At 43.1% G+C, this 19,769-nt stretch overlaps 1 protein-coding gene across 1 annotated transcript in view; it reads left to right on the forward strand.

Annotated features, from left to right (window-relative positions):
- Positions 1-15,878, forward strand: part of T265_06312 (hypothetical protein) — a gene marked incomplete at both ends in the record, with an annotated part of 22,474 nt that extends 6,596 nt beyond the window's left edge. The window contains 4 exons of the mRNA XM_009171539.1: positions 561-993; positions 8,408-8,638; positions 13,896-14,237; positions 15,117-15,878. Of these exons, the coding sequence (XP_009169803.1) occupies positions 561-993; positions 8,408-8,638; positions 13,896-14,237; positions 15,117-15,629 (1,519 nt within the window). The remainder of the gene's footprint in view (positions 1-560; positions 994-8,407; positions 8,639-13,895; positions 14,238-15,116) is intronic.
- Between the last annotated feature and the right edge of the window lie 3,891 nt (positions 15,879-19,769).

Below are 19,769 nucleotides of genomic sequence, written 5' to 3' on the forward strand. Positions count from 1 at the left end.
GCCAACAATTGATCCAACTCGGGTCAGTGTCACTTTCTAAGACGTGCCGATGTGCATTGTATTCTGGATTGCCTGAATAAATTGAGCCGAGCGACAGGCAGATGCGTACGCGTAGGCAACTCTGAGCAAACGAAATGTGTGGAGAGGATGGCCGGACGACAGTGCAAACGGCTCAGATTTTTAAGAGGCATGCAACGTGCGGCGTTTGGTGTGTGCGTTTTACCGGAATGCCGATGATTACATGTCATATCCAACAGACAGCAACTAGTTCAATGCACTGAATTGCGGTGGTTGCAGCTGCTACAGCTTCTTTCGCGGGTGATGAGAAGGCTAAGGGTTTTAGGACGATGGCTCACTCTGTGCACTGGTCATGAATAGGTCTATTTATCCATTGTGAGTGGGAGCTACGCAGTGAAGCAGTGATGCGAACCTATCATTGGCTGCATGACACAACCGAATCAATCAGGGTCACTGATCACTGGTAAAAAATCATGGTTTTGTGTTGTAGTTTAAACGAGAACTTTATTTTCCTCTTTCTTCTGAATGTCGTTTTCTTTCAGATACCTAGGTTCTGCGGACTTCTGGATAGCTCGTTCGGGCGATCGCGATACCAACTGGGCACTGCCGGAAGGCTATTGGCGGCAACGAGTAAAACGTTCCTTTCGGGGATTTTTCTATACTAATCGCAGTCGTCTGTCGTGGACTTGGAATGATATTTTGGTCAGCTGTGAATATGATGGGAGAACTTGTGAACTCGATGAGCATGCTGTGGAAGCTCCGACAGCAGTCATGCCAATCCAAGAAGAACGCCACTGGGAGTCAAAATATGAGTATCCTCGTTTGGTGAGTAGGGTGTCGAACGTGGAATCAAATCTACCCTCTGGTTGGTCCAGAGAAATGCCTGATCCACTTAAAATGTTGGAAAAAACAGAACCCTGGCCCAAAGGGAAGGTCGTCATTCTTGATCATCCATCAAAATACTACTGCTTTCAAGTACGTAATCGATATTTATATCACTAGATGGTCGAGATACCCATGCATTGTGTGTGTGGGCTACTCGAGTGGTCTTGGGCCAACCATCGTTGCTTCGTGGTCGGACCTTTGATCCAAATACTTTGTTTGAGTACCCAAATCGTCCTTCTGTCTATGTTTTGATGCCACGGTAATCCCTTCGCCCACATACAGCCGTAAACTTTGTCGATACAAGTACATTCATGTTTCGTCGGTCGTCACGTCATGGTACCATCCGGGTCGCTTTATTTACTACACACAGCAGACAGATGAGCGAAATAGTGCGAGTTCTGACCCTTCTTATCTTTCTTCATCGTTATCTGTTAACTCCCCACCTCTCTCATTTTGCAAATTCTCTTATGTAGATCCCACCTACAGACACATGTAATTGGCACTTACACCGAAGCACACATCCACCGCTCTGTGCTCACTGCTCAGGCCTAGTTCTCATTTTCTTGTTGCAGCCTTTATCCCAAGAACTCTTAGATAGGTCGACCAACAAGCTGCTGTTGTTGACTGACATCTGTTGCAATCCCGAAACTCGGACACAAGATTCTATTGTGCTCTCGACATCCTTACTAGCTAGCGGATATATATATATATATATATATATATATATATATATGGCAGGAGATTTCAATGCACATATAAGATTGGAAGCACGCCTTGGTGGAATGTTAAGTCTTAACGCGGTGATAATGGTGGTGACAGATGGTGTTGAAAGATTAATCCTCTTAGATATTCCTAACCGTAGGAGGACGTCTTTGAATTTCGTAAACACTTTTCGCGTCCTTCATTCTCATACCCCGGTTGGGTTGAAGTATACAATGAATTGTTCAGAAGCCTTCTGACAAATTGTGGAGTTCGTCAGGGTTATTTCCTCTCTCCTTTTTTTGTTCAATTGAGTAAACATTTCAAGAAATCATGTCTGGAGAGAGATCAATGGACTTGGATAATGCGGATAGGATCGTCTAGTTGTTTGTGTTTGTCCGGTCCGCCCCAAGTACTTTACACAGGATATAGGAAATGATCCCATTTGTTGGTGTGTTTATCGTCTCAAAGTGAAACTTCCTTTTTTCGAAGGTCTCCATCATCTTACGTTCCTTCAAAATTCCAAAATGGAATGGTTGACTGTTGGATAATGCGGATAGGATCGTCTAGTTGTTTGAGGGTTGTTTGTCCGCCCCAAGTACTTTACACAGGATATAGGAAATGATCCCATTTGTTGGTGTGTTTATCGTCTCAAAGTGAAACTTCCTTTTTTCGAAGGTCTCCATCATCTTACGTTCCTTCAAAATTCCAAAATGGAATGGTTGACTGCGTGAATAATCAGGGTGCTAGCGCAACAGACCAGCTTGTATCATTTATGGCATCAGAACCTATTTTTACGGGAACTAAAGGGCCCTGGATACAAGACTACAGCGCACTTTCGGTTCCCGGATGTCACCCAAAGGAAGAATGAGGGCTGAGATAATGTCAGATTGCCCAATCTTATACAAGAGCACTAGAGATGCAGAAGTCCGGTTCGAACCATGGATCTTCCCTTTGCCGCTCAGCCATCTCGAACCCCAACTGTAAGAGATTTGGACCTTGCAATTCTATGGCCTTGAGACCGCAGTTGCCGTAGCAACAGCTAACTGGATTCAGCGAGTACGCAAAGCACTGGTGAGCAGGCGACGACTCGGCAACGAATCTGAATCGTTATAGCAGAAGATAAAAATTAACAGGCTGACGTGGCTGGCGCATGTGTTACGTATGTTTAGTCAGAAAAGCGCTGTCCGTTCAAAGGGACTGTTCTCGAAAGGTTCACTGGAGACAAACCATGGCATGGCAGCGTGAAATAAAAACAGCTACAGTCAAACTGAGTGTTGTGGGAGCTTCGCTTGATCGTTTTCGCTTTGACCCAAGGGATCCTGCCTGCACCTGGTTGGAAACCTTACAGGACATTGTATTCAACCGAGCCAAGTGACGGGCACGCTGTTGTTTCTTAGCAGGACTGCCAAGCTAAGGTATATCTGTTCTTGTGCACTGAGCTAACGTTGGTTGAGGTTCGCGAAAAACTCTGGGTTAATTGTGTCTTAATCCAAAGCGATTTTCAGATCTGTGTTTATTTAGACACGTTATTTTTGGTTGCTTTCCCTGGGGACATAAAGGCATTTAGCCCGACGTACCTATCCCTAACTTGCATCTTTTACTAAGGTCTTCTTCCCTCGTGACTATATGACAGTTAAGCACTAGTCCGTAATGCTGCTGTATTGCTGTCAGTGGTGATGATGCTGGTGAGTGGTGGTGCATCTGGCTTCTCTGGATGGAATTCTGACGAAAGCGGCTACTAAGCTATCGCAATTAAATCAATGTCGCGAGTTCTTTGAGTTTATACGGCAGTGAACCTGGATGGTGGTCTTGACGAAAGTGATAGGTCTGATCTAACTAAAAGTTGTAGCTGACTGATGTCATCAGAAAGTAAATATCGGGTCCACATTTGAAATCTATTTGAAATAATTCCATGCTAAATCTGCGTCCCAATGGAAATCAGTGCTAAGCTGCGGAAATGACATTCGGTTTCATATCAAACGCACCAGACAAGCCCTATACATCACCGTGAATATCCACGAGAATTGAGAGACCAACTGTGCTGTTAAATCTGTCCACTTACTACTCGGTTGTTTCATTATACCTTACCCAGTCCCTTGGGCTCTACTCAGTTTGCACCGTTGGCATCCAGATCAGTGCCACGGTACGGTATATTCATACGTCGTTAGCTGTTTTACCGGTATCTGCGTTAGACTTTCGACACTATCCTCCTTTACAAATTCACCCATTCTGCATCTCTCATCTCTCTTTCGAATCCGTAGCACAGAAGCTCATCTTTCGCTCAGTGTTGGTATGGCCGTAGCTGCTTCTTAGTGGTGATGCGATCGTTGATGTTTCTGTTAAGTTTCAATTTTGAATTATAGGTAGTGCTCCAGGCCATATAATTTGGGGCGAGGTGGATCAGTGGTTAGAGCGCGACCGACCGGAAGGTCCATGATTCGAACCCGATCTCCGTCTCTCGACTTCCCCTGTCTAGGCTTGGGAAACCTTGGGTATCCCAGCCCTCGTACTTCCTTTGGGCGGCATGGCAGCTAGTCACCGAAGGGCTGTTACACCCGAACTTTTTATTTTGTTTTTACGTTGGAGTGTGTGACAGGACCCAGACTAACCTAGCAATGCTTGCTGGTGCATAAATTAGCCTACAGCAAAGAAAGAAAGTACCAGACTAACCTAAATAACTGGTAACATGCTCACCTCGCATGCCAGATTTCCAGTGTTCAACTCCTATCACAACCAAAAATGGGCACTGTTGATGAGCCTCAATAAGAACTAAACTCGACTCCAGTAAGTGCTGTCCATTTTGTGAACTAACCAGGATAATTACGCTACGGCAGGACGAAGATGGTTCGAGTGAGAGTAACCCAAATACGGCTACCTAAATCAGAATATTGTGAAATGGTCCTTACGCAATAAAAGTGCCCTCTGGGAGTGACAGTAAATAATCGAGCTCTAACAGTTCTCGTTAGCAATTCATACCTGCTTAGTGCAACTCTTCCAAAAAACGGAATACTCTGGCATAGCGAAGGAAACGTTGTGCAAATTCGCACTATTCCTGAGAGAAACAGAACGAAGCTTACCAGGTAAGTCTGTAAATAACACCTGACAGATAATATTCAAATTATTCGCTGTAATGTCTCCATACATTCCGACTAAAATGAATGGCTACTGTTCGTTTGTTCTATCCATGGAACCTCTCATGACAGCTTCGGCTCAAAAGGTCTACAATCAAAGAACCGGGCTCGGCGCGCGGACTGCATCTGGTGCTTAGAAGACCATACGATGCCAGTAAAACACAACCAGCCTTGTTAAGCGTTGAGACACGTCCACCCGTTTTGCAGGTAACAGAATAATCGTTGAATTTCATTTTTACTGTTTTCAGCTTGCTTTTTGAAGTCTGCCTTTGTTCGTAATTCCAGTAGGACCAGTATACAGTATATTGTGACTAGTACGCAAAGTTCGGTGACTAAAAAATATGGAAAATGGGCATCCGAATAGGATTCCAAATTCTAAAACAATTCTCGTACCTCTAAATCAGTACACCAATTATTGCACTGTGTAAAAGATTCAACTGTGCACCTTTTAACTGAAAAAAAAAACATTTTCAGCACATCTTTATCCCTCCTCTACTGATGTAGCCGACAACCACTTCTATTAGTGAACTAGGCGAATTCTTAATTAGAAAAATTGTCTCCCGAAAAAGTTTTATGGCTAGTCTGGCTTGAGTCATCCTCAGTTATGACCCCATGATCTCTTTGTCATATCGAGTGTTGTCTGCAGAATATCAGGTGAACAGAGCACAGTATATATGTTTCGTACTCGTTTAGAGTAATTTACAAATTAACCGGCCAACCCATGACTTGGCACGGGAGTATGAAAGAGACCACGAAATTCTTGGGTGCTGTCGGTACTACTCGCCTTCCAAGATGGGAACAGCGTGATCCCCACTGTGACTGGTTGGAGACACTGCCAACCGATGCCAGTGGCGATCTTGTTGTCAGTTTCTATATAGATTGCCTAAGTGAATGTCTGGAGGTGTAGGCACCTCGGAATGATCGTGTTAAGCTAGCACTAAGTCCCTCCCCCATCCACCTCTTTTCTTTTCTTTACAATAAGGCTTTCAAATAAGTCATGGTTGTACGGCAGTGAAGCATCGGTGTTGAACACTGATGTCATGCTGGATGATGATGATGATGATATTTGGAGAAGTTTCTAATATTCCACGAGTTTTTTTCTGAAAGGTTCGAATGTGATTGAGGAGATCACTGTAAAATACCAGAAGGCTCTAAGAAAACTGAAAACTGTTTAATCATGCTGTGGAACATCTGTTTGAGATGCACTCACTTAATGGAAGGGTGGTTAGTTGAGAGTGCATTCTCTGACACCTGAAACCTACCAAAACGCTCTGAGTCATTAAGATTACAAATATCGAGGTGCGAGCAAGTGGAGTAGAAATATTTAAGACAAAGTCTCATTCTGATGTTGAACATAACGGTATTCCACTTACCCACACCCGAACAGAAGACGAAAAGACTGCCTTGACGTGTGACATTGAATGACGGTAACACAGTATCATCCCCACTTTTAATAAATCTCACCTGATTCCTGAATTATGAATCACTATATCAATATCGAATAAGTCACGCTCAATCTGGAATTATTTGTATCAGTCAAAACACAATTCACTAGAAATATATTTTCCGACCGAGCTTATTGAATAGAAAATCAGTAATAATATAAAACTCACTTTTTCAGTCCATGAATTGGCGATAAGTCTCATCTAAGTATTCTTTACACTCAATCGCCTTGCTTGTGTGGCTTTTGCTTTTTTGGTACAATGTTGATTGTCTTTGTAAATCCGCCATACACTGTAATGAATAATGGTCTAAATCACCGGTGTTTCACCAATTCATCATTGCCAGTTCATCGCCAGTTCACTTTATGCCGAGGCTAGTTTATCTCCGGAGAAATGTCATCACCAGACCAACTTATTACGCATACAAGTGCCTCGTGATTGCACTAGCGTTGGAATGCCCACGGAGTGTGCTTGCACTCAAGCAACACGTATCACCAGTCTGTTGGCGGTAGAAAAACAGCCAAACATGGCATCAAATGCTCAGCTGAGAAAGTCAAGTACGATATCATAGTCTTCTCGGACATTGCTGAGCTTTCATATGGTCAGTGCTGGTGCCATGATACAAACAAGAAGTTAGTCTGTGAACCAGAGTGTGGGTTGGAAGGAGTCCAGTACACTGTCTTTGGCAAGTATCCATGTCCAACATTCAGGATTGTAATACTGTCCATACCTCCAACAACTCTCAAAAGTGTACTCTGCTTAAGGAATAGATGTCCACCGACAAATAGCCCCAGATTCTCCTTTGAAAACCATTCCTAGCTAACCTTCTAGAGGCATTCTCACGAAGACGTACACCAAATAGCACTGAAGACTGCTGAATTCTGCTCTTGATAGCGCATTAGTGGTCTATGAGTTTGTCCTGTCGTTACACATCCGTGTCCTTCCATCTGTCTTCCTTATTAGCACAAGTTTTTGTTCAAAGCACCAAAAATCCGACCTGACTTGGATTCTAGCTGATGTCCCTAAATGCATGGATAACACACAGATGCACTTAGCAACAAAATAACAGTCGTGCATTCGAAAAACCAACAAATTAGTGGGAGGGCAGACGTTGGGAAATACAACGAATGTGCTTTTCTGTGTTGGTCGAAAGTTGGTAAAGAAAGAGAGTAAAGAAAGAGATGAACATATCAGGACCATCGCTGCTCTTAATTTCCCAAGAACTAATAAGATGAAGAGAAGAAGCCCCATTTGGAATGTGTCTGAATGAAGTTAGGTGGTGGGTGATAGAGTATAAACCTCATCAAGATCATTTCGTTTGATGACAAATCGGCTGGCGATCAAAGTGACTCGTGACAAATTAGTTGATAAAACGAGCAAGCGATAAATTGGCTTTCCGTAGAGTGACGAGCGAATATTTAGCCTACAATTGAATGACGACGATCGGCTGCCATTTCGTCAGGGGGGCTTTAAGGAATGAGCGTGAGACGGGCCATACACTTGCAATAAAGGAAGTGTTTTGTGTTGGATGGAGCGTATAACCTGTTTTAATGCATCCTGCACCTGTTGGATCTCAAAACCTGCTAGATTGGACTTCGGGTTTCAAAATCGGTGAAAGTGTGTGAGATGTGAAATTACCCATTTTATTGTTAAGGCTACAATAAGAAAGGAAATGACGATAGTGTTAGGCTAAAGTTGGACCAGTCTGCTAGATGAAACAGCTATTTCAAAACTATACAATGAACTTCGCTGAGCAATCTTTGGAGTACACTCATGCTTCTTCAGTCTGATTTCTCGTTCACTGACAGTGCTTGCACAGCCTTAAGAATTCGTCAGTCAGTTTTTTTTCAATTTCTTGAGGATTTTTCTCAGTATACACAGTTAGAACTAGCTGATTTTAGCTGAGGAACCTGACACGAAACGGACTGTAATGGAATTTCTTAGATATCAGTTGTGCGATCACATAATTTCTTATTCCGGTGCTTATCTAGGACGGTCGGCCTATAAGCCACATCACACAAAGCATACATAAAGCAAACATATAACGAAAGGTCCAGAGTAACTGGGAAAGTGCAGTGGGTTATAAGAATAGTGCAGTGTTTCCTCTAATCAGTGCCGAATTCATATGGCCCTGGGAGTAGTTGGAATGATGAATATGCCAGTCCATGTTCAGTCATTTGTATGTGGTTTATGTCCGGCCACAGTAAACAAAAGGACATTTGCTTTCAGTCCTGGGATGACCGGCTCTTCTTGAGACAGCCTCAGTCACAAGCAAGCAGACGTGATGCCCGACAGGCGGTAGCTGCGGATGGATTTCACATACTGATTAGCCGAGCGGCCAAAAACGAAGAAGATGGCTCCTTTTCTACTGACGACATCTACAAGACAAGCAGTAGTCGATCTGCTGCACGGTTCGGCGTGCGCTACGGGCAGTCAATTAGTGTCAGCCTAAATCAGTTTGTAAGTTCGGGATACACATTTTTTTCATTTGTTTGCTCTGCCCAACGCTGTTGCGGTTTTTAAATGGATATACTATTCAAACGTAGAACCTAGGCAGTTCACCTAATGATCAAGTCGCTCCTGATTTCTCAAGCACTTTTCAACTATAGTGAAGTATCATTACGTCACCAGCTGTTCCAGACTGAAAGCCTATTAGATAGGTAGGAAAAGGGCTGAATGCAGAACTCTAGGTCTTTTGTACTCGATTTCACTATTACTCACTGTCATTTCTTAAAATACAAGAAACAAAAACTATGTATGCATGTCGGTTCCATGTAGCAGCGCAGAGTACGTATATATCTAAAGCATTATGTTATTCGCAGTGTCAGAAAACATCAGTTGTAGACGATAACTTGTGTTACATCACCTCTCTCCAGACGCCATCTCATCTATCCCACCTTTTTTATTACCAAACAGACAGCTTATGAACCCTAGGTAAAAAAGGCTGACAGATACGTTTGATGAAGTTCAAATATGCCTGTGTTTTATGGCTACCAGTCCGGATCACCACTGCATAGTTGCATATTTGCCGTACCAATGACTACTCCGAGTAGCTGAAAAAAGCCTGTAGCCCCGACATAATGGGGACTACTGGTTAACCGTCAGGCCAATCTTGAGCAGCTTACGAAAATACAAGCTAGGCTGTTTCCCCGGTAGTAGAGCTCCTTTGGTTAGTTGTTAGCCCGTGATATACACCCCAGCACAAAGTATCCCTAGTCATAACAAGTTTGATCCAAGCATCATATTCACTGCTAGGAACGGTGGCGGCGCGGTCATCTACAGCCACGGAATTGTCGTCTATCAATAAAAGCATCGATTTCCTTACCAACTCTGAACCAGTGAAGACTTAGAAGTAGGTAACGATTGTTCTCAGGAAATGGAGTGAAGAATGCTGTGGAACGTATTGAGGCTACTATCAAAATGATTCATGTTAAGCTTCCTGTGCTTGACTGAAGATGTTGAAAACTGTACCTCCGAAACAGCGCATGGTGCTCTCACCCCGACGGCCGCTATTGGGATGATCCAGCTTGGCGTTCGAGCCGTAGACAGCTTGGATTTTTTCTCCATAATGTTTCGGTCACGACTAGTAGCTTTCTTGCTTGTTCTTGCCAAAAACACATCGCAATACAAAATAGGTTTGCAGTGTGGCTGAGCTGTTTGGAACCGTTAAAAACTGACATCACTCGCTACTTGATCTATATATCAGGGTACAGTTGTATTTTTGATCAGGTTCGTAAGAACACCTAGAAGACAGGTTGCCAGCGATTTTTGAGGTTATCATGCGGTAATTCAGTGAATGGCAATCAATCTACTAACAATCTATGCCGGTTTGTTAGATAACGACATACGTTGGCACAGAATTATGAAAGTAATTCCTGGTAAACTCAACTGTGCTGTTCATTGCCGTCTCCCTGGGTGGGGACCACGAGACGGGACACATACATTGTTACAGCTATTGGCAGACGCTGACCCAGTCGCGCCCTCAATGGCGTTCGCGCATCCAAGCGATTGTCTTCGAAGCATTGTCCCCTCCCTGTCAGTGAAAAGTCCACTGACAACCCTTTTCTACGCATTAGTTGTATCGGCTACCGCAGCTATCTACCCCACCAACGAAATAATGGTAGCTAGAACCATCTTGCGAAAATTATGCGGTTTTTACAGCTGATGGTGATGACGTTTTTTAGTATGGTGGCCACTGGTATATCAAATTGTTTATAATGCATAATTTAGAACCATGTGATCTGTGGGTTTGGCTAGTTTGATCGATGCTTTCTTTCAGCAAGAATAGGAAGTTAACATTGAAAGTAAAGTTGCGAACTTTTATGGCGCTTGCGCAGGCTAAAGTGACACAAGCAACCGTGATACTTCCAATACGGCGGTAAAGAATGTCACCAGAAAATGACACCATGGCGTGGGCAACAGCCAACATTCAAATTTTATCGGTTAAGGCAACCGCTAAGATATGACAACCATGTCAGATCAAAGTTGGGGGGCCTTATACATCGGAGAGAAGAAAACGGATAATTCCAAATCAATAAGAATATCGTGAGTGAGAAGACCTTGAAGCTAGCTGGAGCCTTGAAAACAGTAATTCAGAACTTCCTAGGGATGGCTTCGCCATTGGTACTAGAGATATCCTGTTACTCTTTTCAAACAATGGAAATTTGACGTATGTTTCCTGACAACATATGTGACGAAAGGCAGTCAGTGCCAGTTGATATTGTCGAAAACTATCGTCCGCGTGCTGGCAGGATACGATTTTCAGAATTTTTTCACCGTCGATGAAACCGTTCTACATTAAAAAGCGCTGCCGGAGCGGATATTCGAAAGGTGTTGGTTTCCAGCTTTTGGCTATGGGTATCGGCTACCGCCAACAATGCGTAGCTATCTACCCCATCCCCCGAATCATCGGTGAACGAAACTGTGGCAGCTATAACCACTACGTGACAATTAAGCGGTTTATACACCTGATAATGTTGGTGGTAATAATGAGAAGATCAAGTCGTCTTGTTGGAATGTGCAAGTATGGCCTACGAGAATGTTCGGTTCATGGGCAAGTGAGGACCTTTCAGAAATTAGTTCGCTTTTACTTCTCTTGGTATCCATGTATTTAATTGCTCCTAGTTCGAACTAAAGAGGATTGTGATCTTTTCGGATTTCGATGCTTACGACAGTGCTAAGAGCCGTCCCACAAACGTTCACTTTCATGGAGCTTGATCAATAAATATCCGCGTTGTTAGTGTTCCAGCTAGAATCCGCCCATGCACACGTAAGTCAACCAGGCGATCAATGAATTAACAACTTTATGCCCGAAATGTATTCATATTATATCTCCTATCTGACCGACAATTTTCGTGCAGCTCCACAGTTTCCAGTGAACTACAAAATTAGCTAGCGAATGATGGTTATGAGGAACAAAGTGGACCTATGACTTCTTAATGATGTTTATGGAAGGTTTGCATGATGCGAACTAATTTTCCCATGATCAGGAAAATACGATAATCTGCTGACCGACAATTTTCGTGCAGCTCCACAGTTTCCAGTGAACTACAAAATTAGCTAGCGAATGATGGTTATGAGGAACAAAGTGGACCTATGACTTCTTAATGATGTTTATGGAAGGTTTGCATGATGCGAACTAATTTTCCCATGATCAGGAAAATACTGAAGATAATCTGCGATTCATCCAATGTGAGTGGTTGATATGAAAAAAGAGTAACCTACTAATCTGTGCGCATGCTGTTTCGGTAACTGCTTCATTTTGAAGTGGCATCTCTCACATAGAACATTCCAAATCGGATCAACACATCTGATACGTGGTCAGAGATGGGGTCGTCCGAATGAGTAACAGCTGCCTCATATCAGACAGCATGCGAGACACTACTGATCTGTAGCTGTAGTGGTGGCCAGAGACGCTGGGCCGCTGAGTTTCACCTCATAGTCGGAATATCGTGGAAGATGCCATATGCCTTACCTATTCATCAAATGATTGAACAGGTAGTGGCTATCGTCTTTCCCCCAGTACATTCAGCTCCTTAAATGAAATCGTATTCACAGAGTGTGTTTTAGGTCGATAATTCATCTGCTAATAGCTGGACCGAAATTAGCCCGGAGTCTAAACGAATGAAGATTTCAACGGCATTGTGCACGTCAGTCGCGGCTTCTTAAAAACATCTCACGACAGTCGCAGCAGCCTTGTCCTCTTAGAATGGCAAGCAGCTAACTAACCAATAAACGAATGAATAAATAAATGGTCACCTGGATAAATAAATAAGCAAATGAAAAAATAAATGATATGTTCGGTCAACCCTCGAATCGGCCAAATCGCTTTGATCTTTCTTGAGGGTTTAATTCAATTGATCATTATGGGTGGCCATTTTTAAGAGACACACTGCTTTGGAATGTGCTTCCGTGTTCACTGCAAGAAGTTCCAAACCAGCATAAATTGGCAGGGGTATTGCTAAAGATGCGCAATTTTTATTATAAGGCCCTATATTTTTTGCTTCAATTTGAAAGAATGTCATACTCATTAAGGAAGTGCTTCAAAATTTACACACTGTAGTAGCTTACCTACGCAATATGTAATTCCGTTCGTTATCTGCCGAAAGCAGACTGCCGATTGCCAAAATGTGGACAGTTTTGCATGAGTAAAATGTGTGTTTGTTCGCTGAGCTGAGTGATTCAGGCCACACTTTACGCACACCGACTTTCGGCCTGCTGAGACGAGCACTGTTTTCTGTGTATACTTTGAAGTGGTTAAAACCTAAAAGTGGACACAATTTGGCTTGGCTGAAAGGAATGAAGCATGTTACGAAATGTTTGGGTGTCGCTAGTGCTGTCCAACTTCCAGGATGGGGTCCACGTGACCTTCCCGGGGCTTGGCTGGAGACAATGTACGATATGGCGGCTAAATCGGTGCCGATGGCTTTCATACTGTTAGTTTCTATCTAGACTGAGTACTGGAGGTGTACGCATCTGGGAATTTTGTAGTGGACTAGCCCTAAATCCACCTCACAGCCCAATCTCTTCCTTCTTTTTCGACTATGAGGCTATGAAGAACTCGCGCTCTCATCTGGTGTTGCCGTCAGGAATGATGATGATGACCTTTCCTTTTTGTATTTTATGTTTTTTACTCGTGGCTGTGATAAAAAATCATCAGCATTTCACGTCCCCAAACCACTGAAATCGGCTACTAAGCTGCTATTCAACGTGCATATCTGTGACTAAAAACAATGCTCGACTGGACGTCCTATTCGCCAGAAAGCTTGCATATTCTCTCAAATAGAATCTTTTTGACACAGTCAGTCGCGCAAGTTAACATAGGAAGAAACGCGTCTGACTGACGAGGAAAGGAAATGTCAACACACTTCATGTAGAGTGTCCTGCGATAATCACTTGCACTTCACCTGTTCGCACGACATTTTGTGTTTTTATGTCACCGGCGGAAAAGATTTCACATTCTTTTGACCCAAGTAGGTCAGGTGAATATCTACCGTGCCATTCGGGAGCCTATCAGGGCCGAACTATGATCCACATCAACAGAAAATTGTTCACACATTTTATACTCCATTTTCAGCAGACGGCAATACTGCACAGCATCACTAGTTCGCCTCATGTCAGGTTGTTAAATACCGTAAATTAATGATTAGAATTCCCAAATCACATTTTTGCCCTAATATGTTTTGCTTTAAAAGATAATCTGATTTTATATTAACAGGTCCATAAACGGCTCACTTCAGTCTACCGCCCATGCAAACGTCGATTTCCGAAAGAAAACTATCTGGAACTCTCCAGTTACATCATGTCTGGTGGATTCGCTCGCCGCTACTTTGAACTGAGCTACACAAAAAGCAATTGCGTCGCGTACTATCGTCAGAAAGTGATGTATCGTCTTTGCCGCTGCTTTTCCGAAGATTACATGGTTCCACTGAGAATGGCAAGTGAACTACTGAAGCTGGGATTCTGTCATTCGCCTTCACCAGGCGTCGAACCCGGATCAGATTTATTCATGAGGCGCGTTGCTTGTCATGATAGTGTGGCCTCTATGACCGGTGACGAGGTCAGTCTGTGACGCCCATACTTTTTCTGGTTTTAGGTTGTACCATATTGACGCTTTTTGTAACGCGTAAAAATGGACGAAGGTTTGAGTAGGAAAACATAACTGCACATGAGACATGTGTAAACTTAGGAATGAACCAGCCTACTAGCACGGAGGCGCTTGAACTTAGCTATTTCGTCCTCTTTTGAAACAGTGCTAATATGCATTTGTAGCATTGGTATGCTGTTTCAAGTATAGCACAAGATTGATCGCTTAATTTTCTCCATAACTGCAGAGCTATATTTGAGGGCGTATCTATGGTGTTACGTCCGTCTGACCAAGCACGTCATTCCATACAAAATAGGTGTGGGAAAAACGGAGAGTTGTTTGCACTTGCAAATGATACGTCGAAAATCGACATCAAATCGGCAACAAATCAAGCCAGTTAAAGCTGCTAGAAACACTTTGCGGAGCTTCCGTAGCTCATCAGATGTCTGAAAACTCAAATCCACAACCTATGGTCGATACATTTAGTCTCACGAGTCATGAGCCAAGATACTTCAGGCAATCGAGCTCGAGGTTTACGCTTCACCAACTCTGTTTTAAATTCCAAAGGTCGCGGTACCAAACAATTAATATCCAGGACTTCCTTGCTCAAGACAAAGGCTTTAATCTCTGCACTGAGCCACCACACTGGCTGCTGGCCATGTCTCAAAGGTCACTTATACATGCTGTTTCATTGAGAGAAAACGTGAAAAGCTGTCATCATTGAGTGTCTAATCAGTATTTATTTCTGCTTTGTTGCTGACCGGTAGAAGATTTGTCTTCCATCGTCGATCTTCCTTCATGTCATCCAGTTTTCACCTGAATGTCTTTGATCACGAAAATCTCACTTCACAGATACTGAGCCTAAACTTTCCAAAATCCTGGAAAGTAGCCCTGGTGATCAGACTGACCGACGAAATACAACGCTACTGGTTGTGCGGCAGGTATTGTGAAGAAGTCGTCAGTGAAGCCGATATAATACAACGACATGAAATTCCGACTGATCTCCCTCCATCACTCACCGGATTTTCCAATATTACAAAAAAAAGTGATCTGGTGGCAATAACAATCTATGCCAACGCAGCACGAGTCCGCGTTATCAGTGAAGGTGAGCAGGCGAACATTTTCAACCTTATTGCATCCATTGGCGGAACATTTGGACTTTACCTGGGTTTGTCCGGAGTGACTCTTTTTGAAATCATCGAAGCACTTGCATTGTTGCTGATCACCACTCCAGCGCTGTGCCGCATGAATGCACGCAGAATACGGATGAGAAGGCGCGCGCGCGTAATAAGGAACCTCGCTGTTGAACGTTTGGTTGACTGGAAATCATCAGCGGCGAAAAAGAATGTGAACGCAGCAACATAATGTACCGCAGTAAAGTTGACCTGTGAAGCAGTAGGTCAGGTTTATCCCAAAGTGTACATATTGGGAATCACAAACGGTCACATACAAAACTATGTGTTAAATGCTGGTATCAGATTATTCTTGGCTCACTCACGTGTTTTGGTAAGGGAGACGATTGGTTACGCCAGCCTAAGGATAAAGCGATCTCTGCTTCCGAGATTCACGAGGTTATTTCACTTGACGCTTTTTTATTTAGAACATTGATCTGAGGTTCATGGCTGATGAAACAAGAAGCCCAGTATGATCTTATTCCTGCAAGGGAAGACAACGACTTGTGACAGGGCTCGCCAGTGGGCAATTTTGAGCTCCCAACAGCGTGAGTAGTATAGGAAAAGGTGAAGCCAAATACCAGTGATTTTCAGTGCTGTGAATGAGTATGATCTTATTCCTGCAAGGGAAGACAGTGGCTTGTGACAGGGCTCGCCAGTGGGCAGTTTTGAGCTCCCAACAGCGTAAGTAGTATAGGAAAAGGTGAAGCCGAATACCAGTGATTTTCAGTGTTGTGAATGGGCTCAATGAAACGTAAAGGAGGCAGGAGGAAGGACACTCAAATAAACAAGGGACATGAGGGTCAACTACGCATATACTTACACTAAGCATAATGTGATGGCAGCCATGTCATTTATTTAGACGACAAGCTGTCAAGTTGCGTGTAAATTAGGAGCCACGAGTATGCTATTCTTTCCGGGATTTCCGTTCCTTGTATATACATAACACAATAAGGTTGCTGAAAACTCTCCGACATCCAGAGACGTGTTTCATCCTTCTTGAGACTCATCAGGTAGGCGCAATCCCCAAGTTCCGATCAACCTCGTGTTCTACCTGAAACTTAATTAGACGGAAGTTGCCAACTACACTCATTTGCTTACTAATTTCGTTATAATGGGAGGCCCAGATGAATCCAGCTGGATGTTTCTTTTATGATGGACTTCTTCAACCGAATGTTCTGCCCCACTCTTCACCTCGTGCGATATTCGAGTTAACACAATACACTGTCTAGAGGGTTACGCACTATTCACAGGGAAAGAAATAAGAGCGACCGATAAATTTCAACTCAGTTGCGAGGGACCGGATAGACAGCATGCGATACAGGGGCTAGATCTTTGGAATGTTTTTGGATGTTAATGTCCTCGCTTATGTGTACTCAGAATGCCTGTGCTTCCTGGTGTGTATCAAAAAATGACGTATTCAATTACCGATTTTGATCATTCGCAGGATCACCTCGTGTTTTATCCTTCATTAGGTAAGCGTTGTTCCAATGGAGTTCCCGTCAGCCTTATGCCCCATTCGAACTCACTTTGTATGCCATTCGTGGAATGTACTCATTTTCGGACGTATTTCGTTTTAACGGATACAAATGAATCCCAGCCGTTTGACTTGTTTATGATAGAAAGATTCAGCTGAACCCAGTTAAGTCTCCCATTAAAGCCCATTTATGTTCGCATGCTCTTTAAGGCGTACCGTAACACTTCACTTAGCGACTTCATCTGTGCTGATCCGTACTGAACAAACCAATCACCAGCTATGCAACAGGGCAAGAATTCTTAGCGTTTTTTTCACGTTATCAGCTGACATGTTTGAACAAAAAGCTGTATTCCTACTGTCCTACCCAAACAGATTTGTTATTGAATAGGGTAAAACGAGGTAAGGACTCTTTACCCTTTCAATATCAGAGTCCGAAAAACCAAGCAAACTTGTACGCTAACTGAACAATAAGCATTCACGATTTTCCTTCTGAGATCTACGTCAAATGAACATTTTTCAGTATCAAGGGAAGAATTTTGATGATCTCTTTCCGACATTTCAGGGTTACAGACGCGATAATGCATTCAATTGCTCCTAAGTTTATCACATTTCGTAGGACCCACTGTTAGCTGCCTCATGAGATTCACGCAGCGAATGACACAAAGTAGGGATCGAGGGAACGCACCGTCTGGCTTGGTTGGTTTGTAGTGTTGATAGTATTGGTACAGTAATTTCCTTCCCTATCCCCTATCGTGGAGAGCGACCTGCAAACGCAATGAAGTGTTCTGTGCTGAATTCAATCCAACGCGTGTGATAAACCAAAGGAATACATCGTTCAAACCAGGCTGATATGTTTCATGTACCCCGTTATATGTAATAAAATGTTTTATGCAGGCTGTGCATTTTAACTTGCCTTCTTTATCCTGAAGATGATGAGCGCTTTATGAGTGCCTGCAAATTAATTTTATATACCACAGTCTAATCTGGTGTATGTGAGGTCGCGAATGTAAACTAATTATCAGATGCGGTTGAACGCACAAGGAATTATGTGTGACTGACTGGATTTTAAGATTCATGCGACCTTGGAAAAGGTTCGAACCAATTTGATATAAGGTTGTAGAAAATGGTATCTGTGAGTGACGGATCCAAGGCAAGTTTACATGTTCTATGTCTCAGGATCGCAGTAGGCGTCCGTGTTAACAAAGTGGGCTCTAAGGCGTCGACGGTGTTTAATTGGGTTCAGGAACACCCACCGGTCTGCTTCTGCTAGTATTCCTTTGAGGCAGTGCTGACTTTATTTACCAGATAGATGAATCCATTCATGGCTCATCACAAGTGGCATGAATGCGGTTGCATCAGTGAATTGTATTGTGACTATTGAAGCTAAAATAGGAGAAGGTCAAGAAACTGAACCATAATTTTCAGCTGAGTTTGCCATTAACCACTGCGATTTTTGTCATCTCCCGACACCTGTTATTCATGGACGCCAATGTATTCACGCCTACGTGCGGTTATTATATATCATCACCAGTTTAATTAATGAATCAGATAAACAGCACAGATCGAACGCGCTACCCTCAGGGGCGCCTGAGGAATAGACCACCTCATACGCCACGTGAGGAACTGTTTTAAAAGCGTCCAACTCAAATACCGACGATAGAAAAATAATCAACTGCGAAAGAATCACAACACTAACTAAAAGGGCTTCAAAGTTTGCTATGTGTCATTCGTCATCTTCGATTGTGGCAGGACTCGCAGTTCATACATGTTCCACTACATCATGCTGTACGAAACCATATTATCACATCTGAGGGTGAAAACATATTCACACTCGATGGATATAATTGGTTTATCCGAGTTCTCAACTGACAGCCCAGCACCTGACCCCGCAAAGAACGACTATTGTCAATAGCGTCCTCCCCGGCTGGGAACTAAGTAGGTGAGTAAATTGAGCCAGCTGACGGTGTATGTGTTCTGTTTGTTTGGAGGTGTTAAAAACTCACCGGACTAACACATCCCAATGCACAAACAAACTCGAAAAACTAGCTTCATCTCTCCCTGGAGCCATACCCATTAAACAATATAAGAACGCATTTACAACACCATCAGTAAATTAGAACGCAGTTGCACAGTGAGGCCGAAGTTTGATATCCATGAATGCCATTTAGTATAAGCTTACTTTTTCCGACCTTGTTATCGGTCTCAGCCAACCCACTAGGCCTGCCCGGGGCCCGTCAACAAAGCGGTGCATTTATTATTTCGATGGATCGCCATTAATATAATGTCCTCTTGTCGGTTGCGACAGACATGCTCACTTTCATCACTCTCATTGTCGCATTGTTTGGTACTCCGGTTAGTTCAGATGATAGGATAAACTACATCGCGTGAATTTCATTTAGTGTTATGGTAACTAGCCACCAGGTTGGGATCATTTCTGGGTTTTCTAAAGGAGATCCATGTGTATGGATAGCGTAATTGCTACTTCTATTCACACGCTGAGTAGAGAATAACTACGAGCATGGAGGGCACAAGAAGTCAGATTTTATATGTAGTATAATTCTGAACCCGGATTCCACTCCAGGTATGTCCGTAACGGGGTGCGCTGTCGTCCAATTCCATATACTCCAAATGGTTTATACAGTTCCATATCCAATTTCAGCAACATCGACAAAGAAAAATATACTCCTACTGCAATAAAAGCCATGTCAGTCTACAGCAGTCTACGGAGTGCAAGCTCGGTTGTACAGAAACATTCACATACCACCGGAAACGAAAATAGACTGGAAAAACTGAGGTAACCTCGTGAATATTCCGCTTGTTCGATGAAACTAATATTGCTTTAGTCAAACCTTACAG

This window comes from Opisthorchis viverrini (assembly GCF_000715545.1).
Source record: "Opisthorchis viverrini unplaced genomic scaffold opera_v5_127, whole genome shotgun sequence".
Classification (NCBI taxonomy): Eukaryota; Metazoa; Platyhelminthes; class Trematoda; order Opisthorchiida; family Opisthorchiidae; genus Opisthorchis; species Opisthorchis viverrini.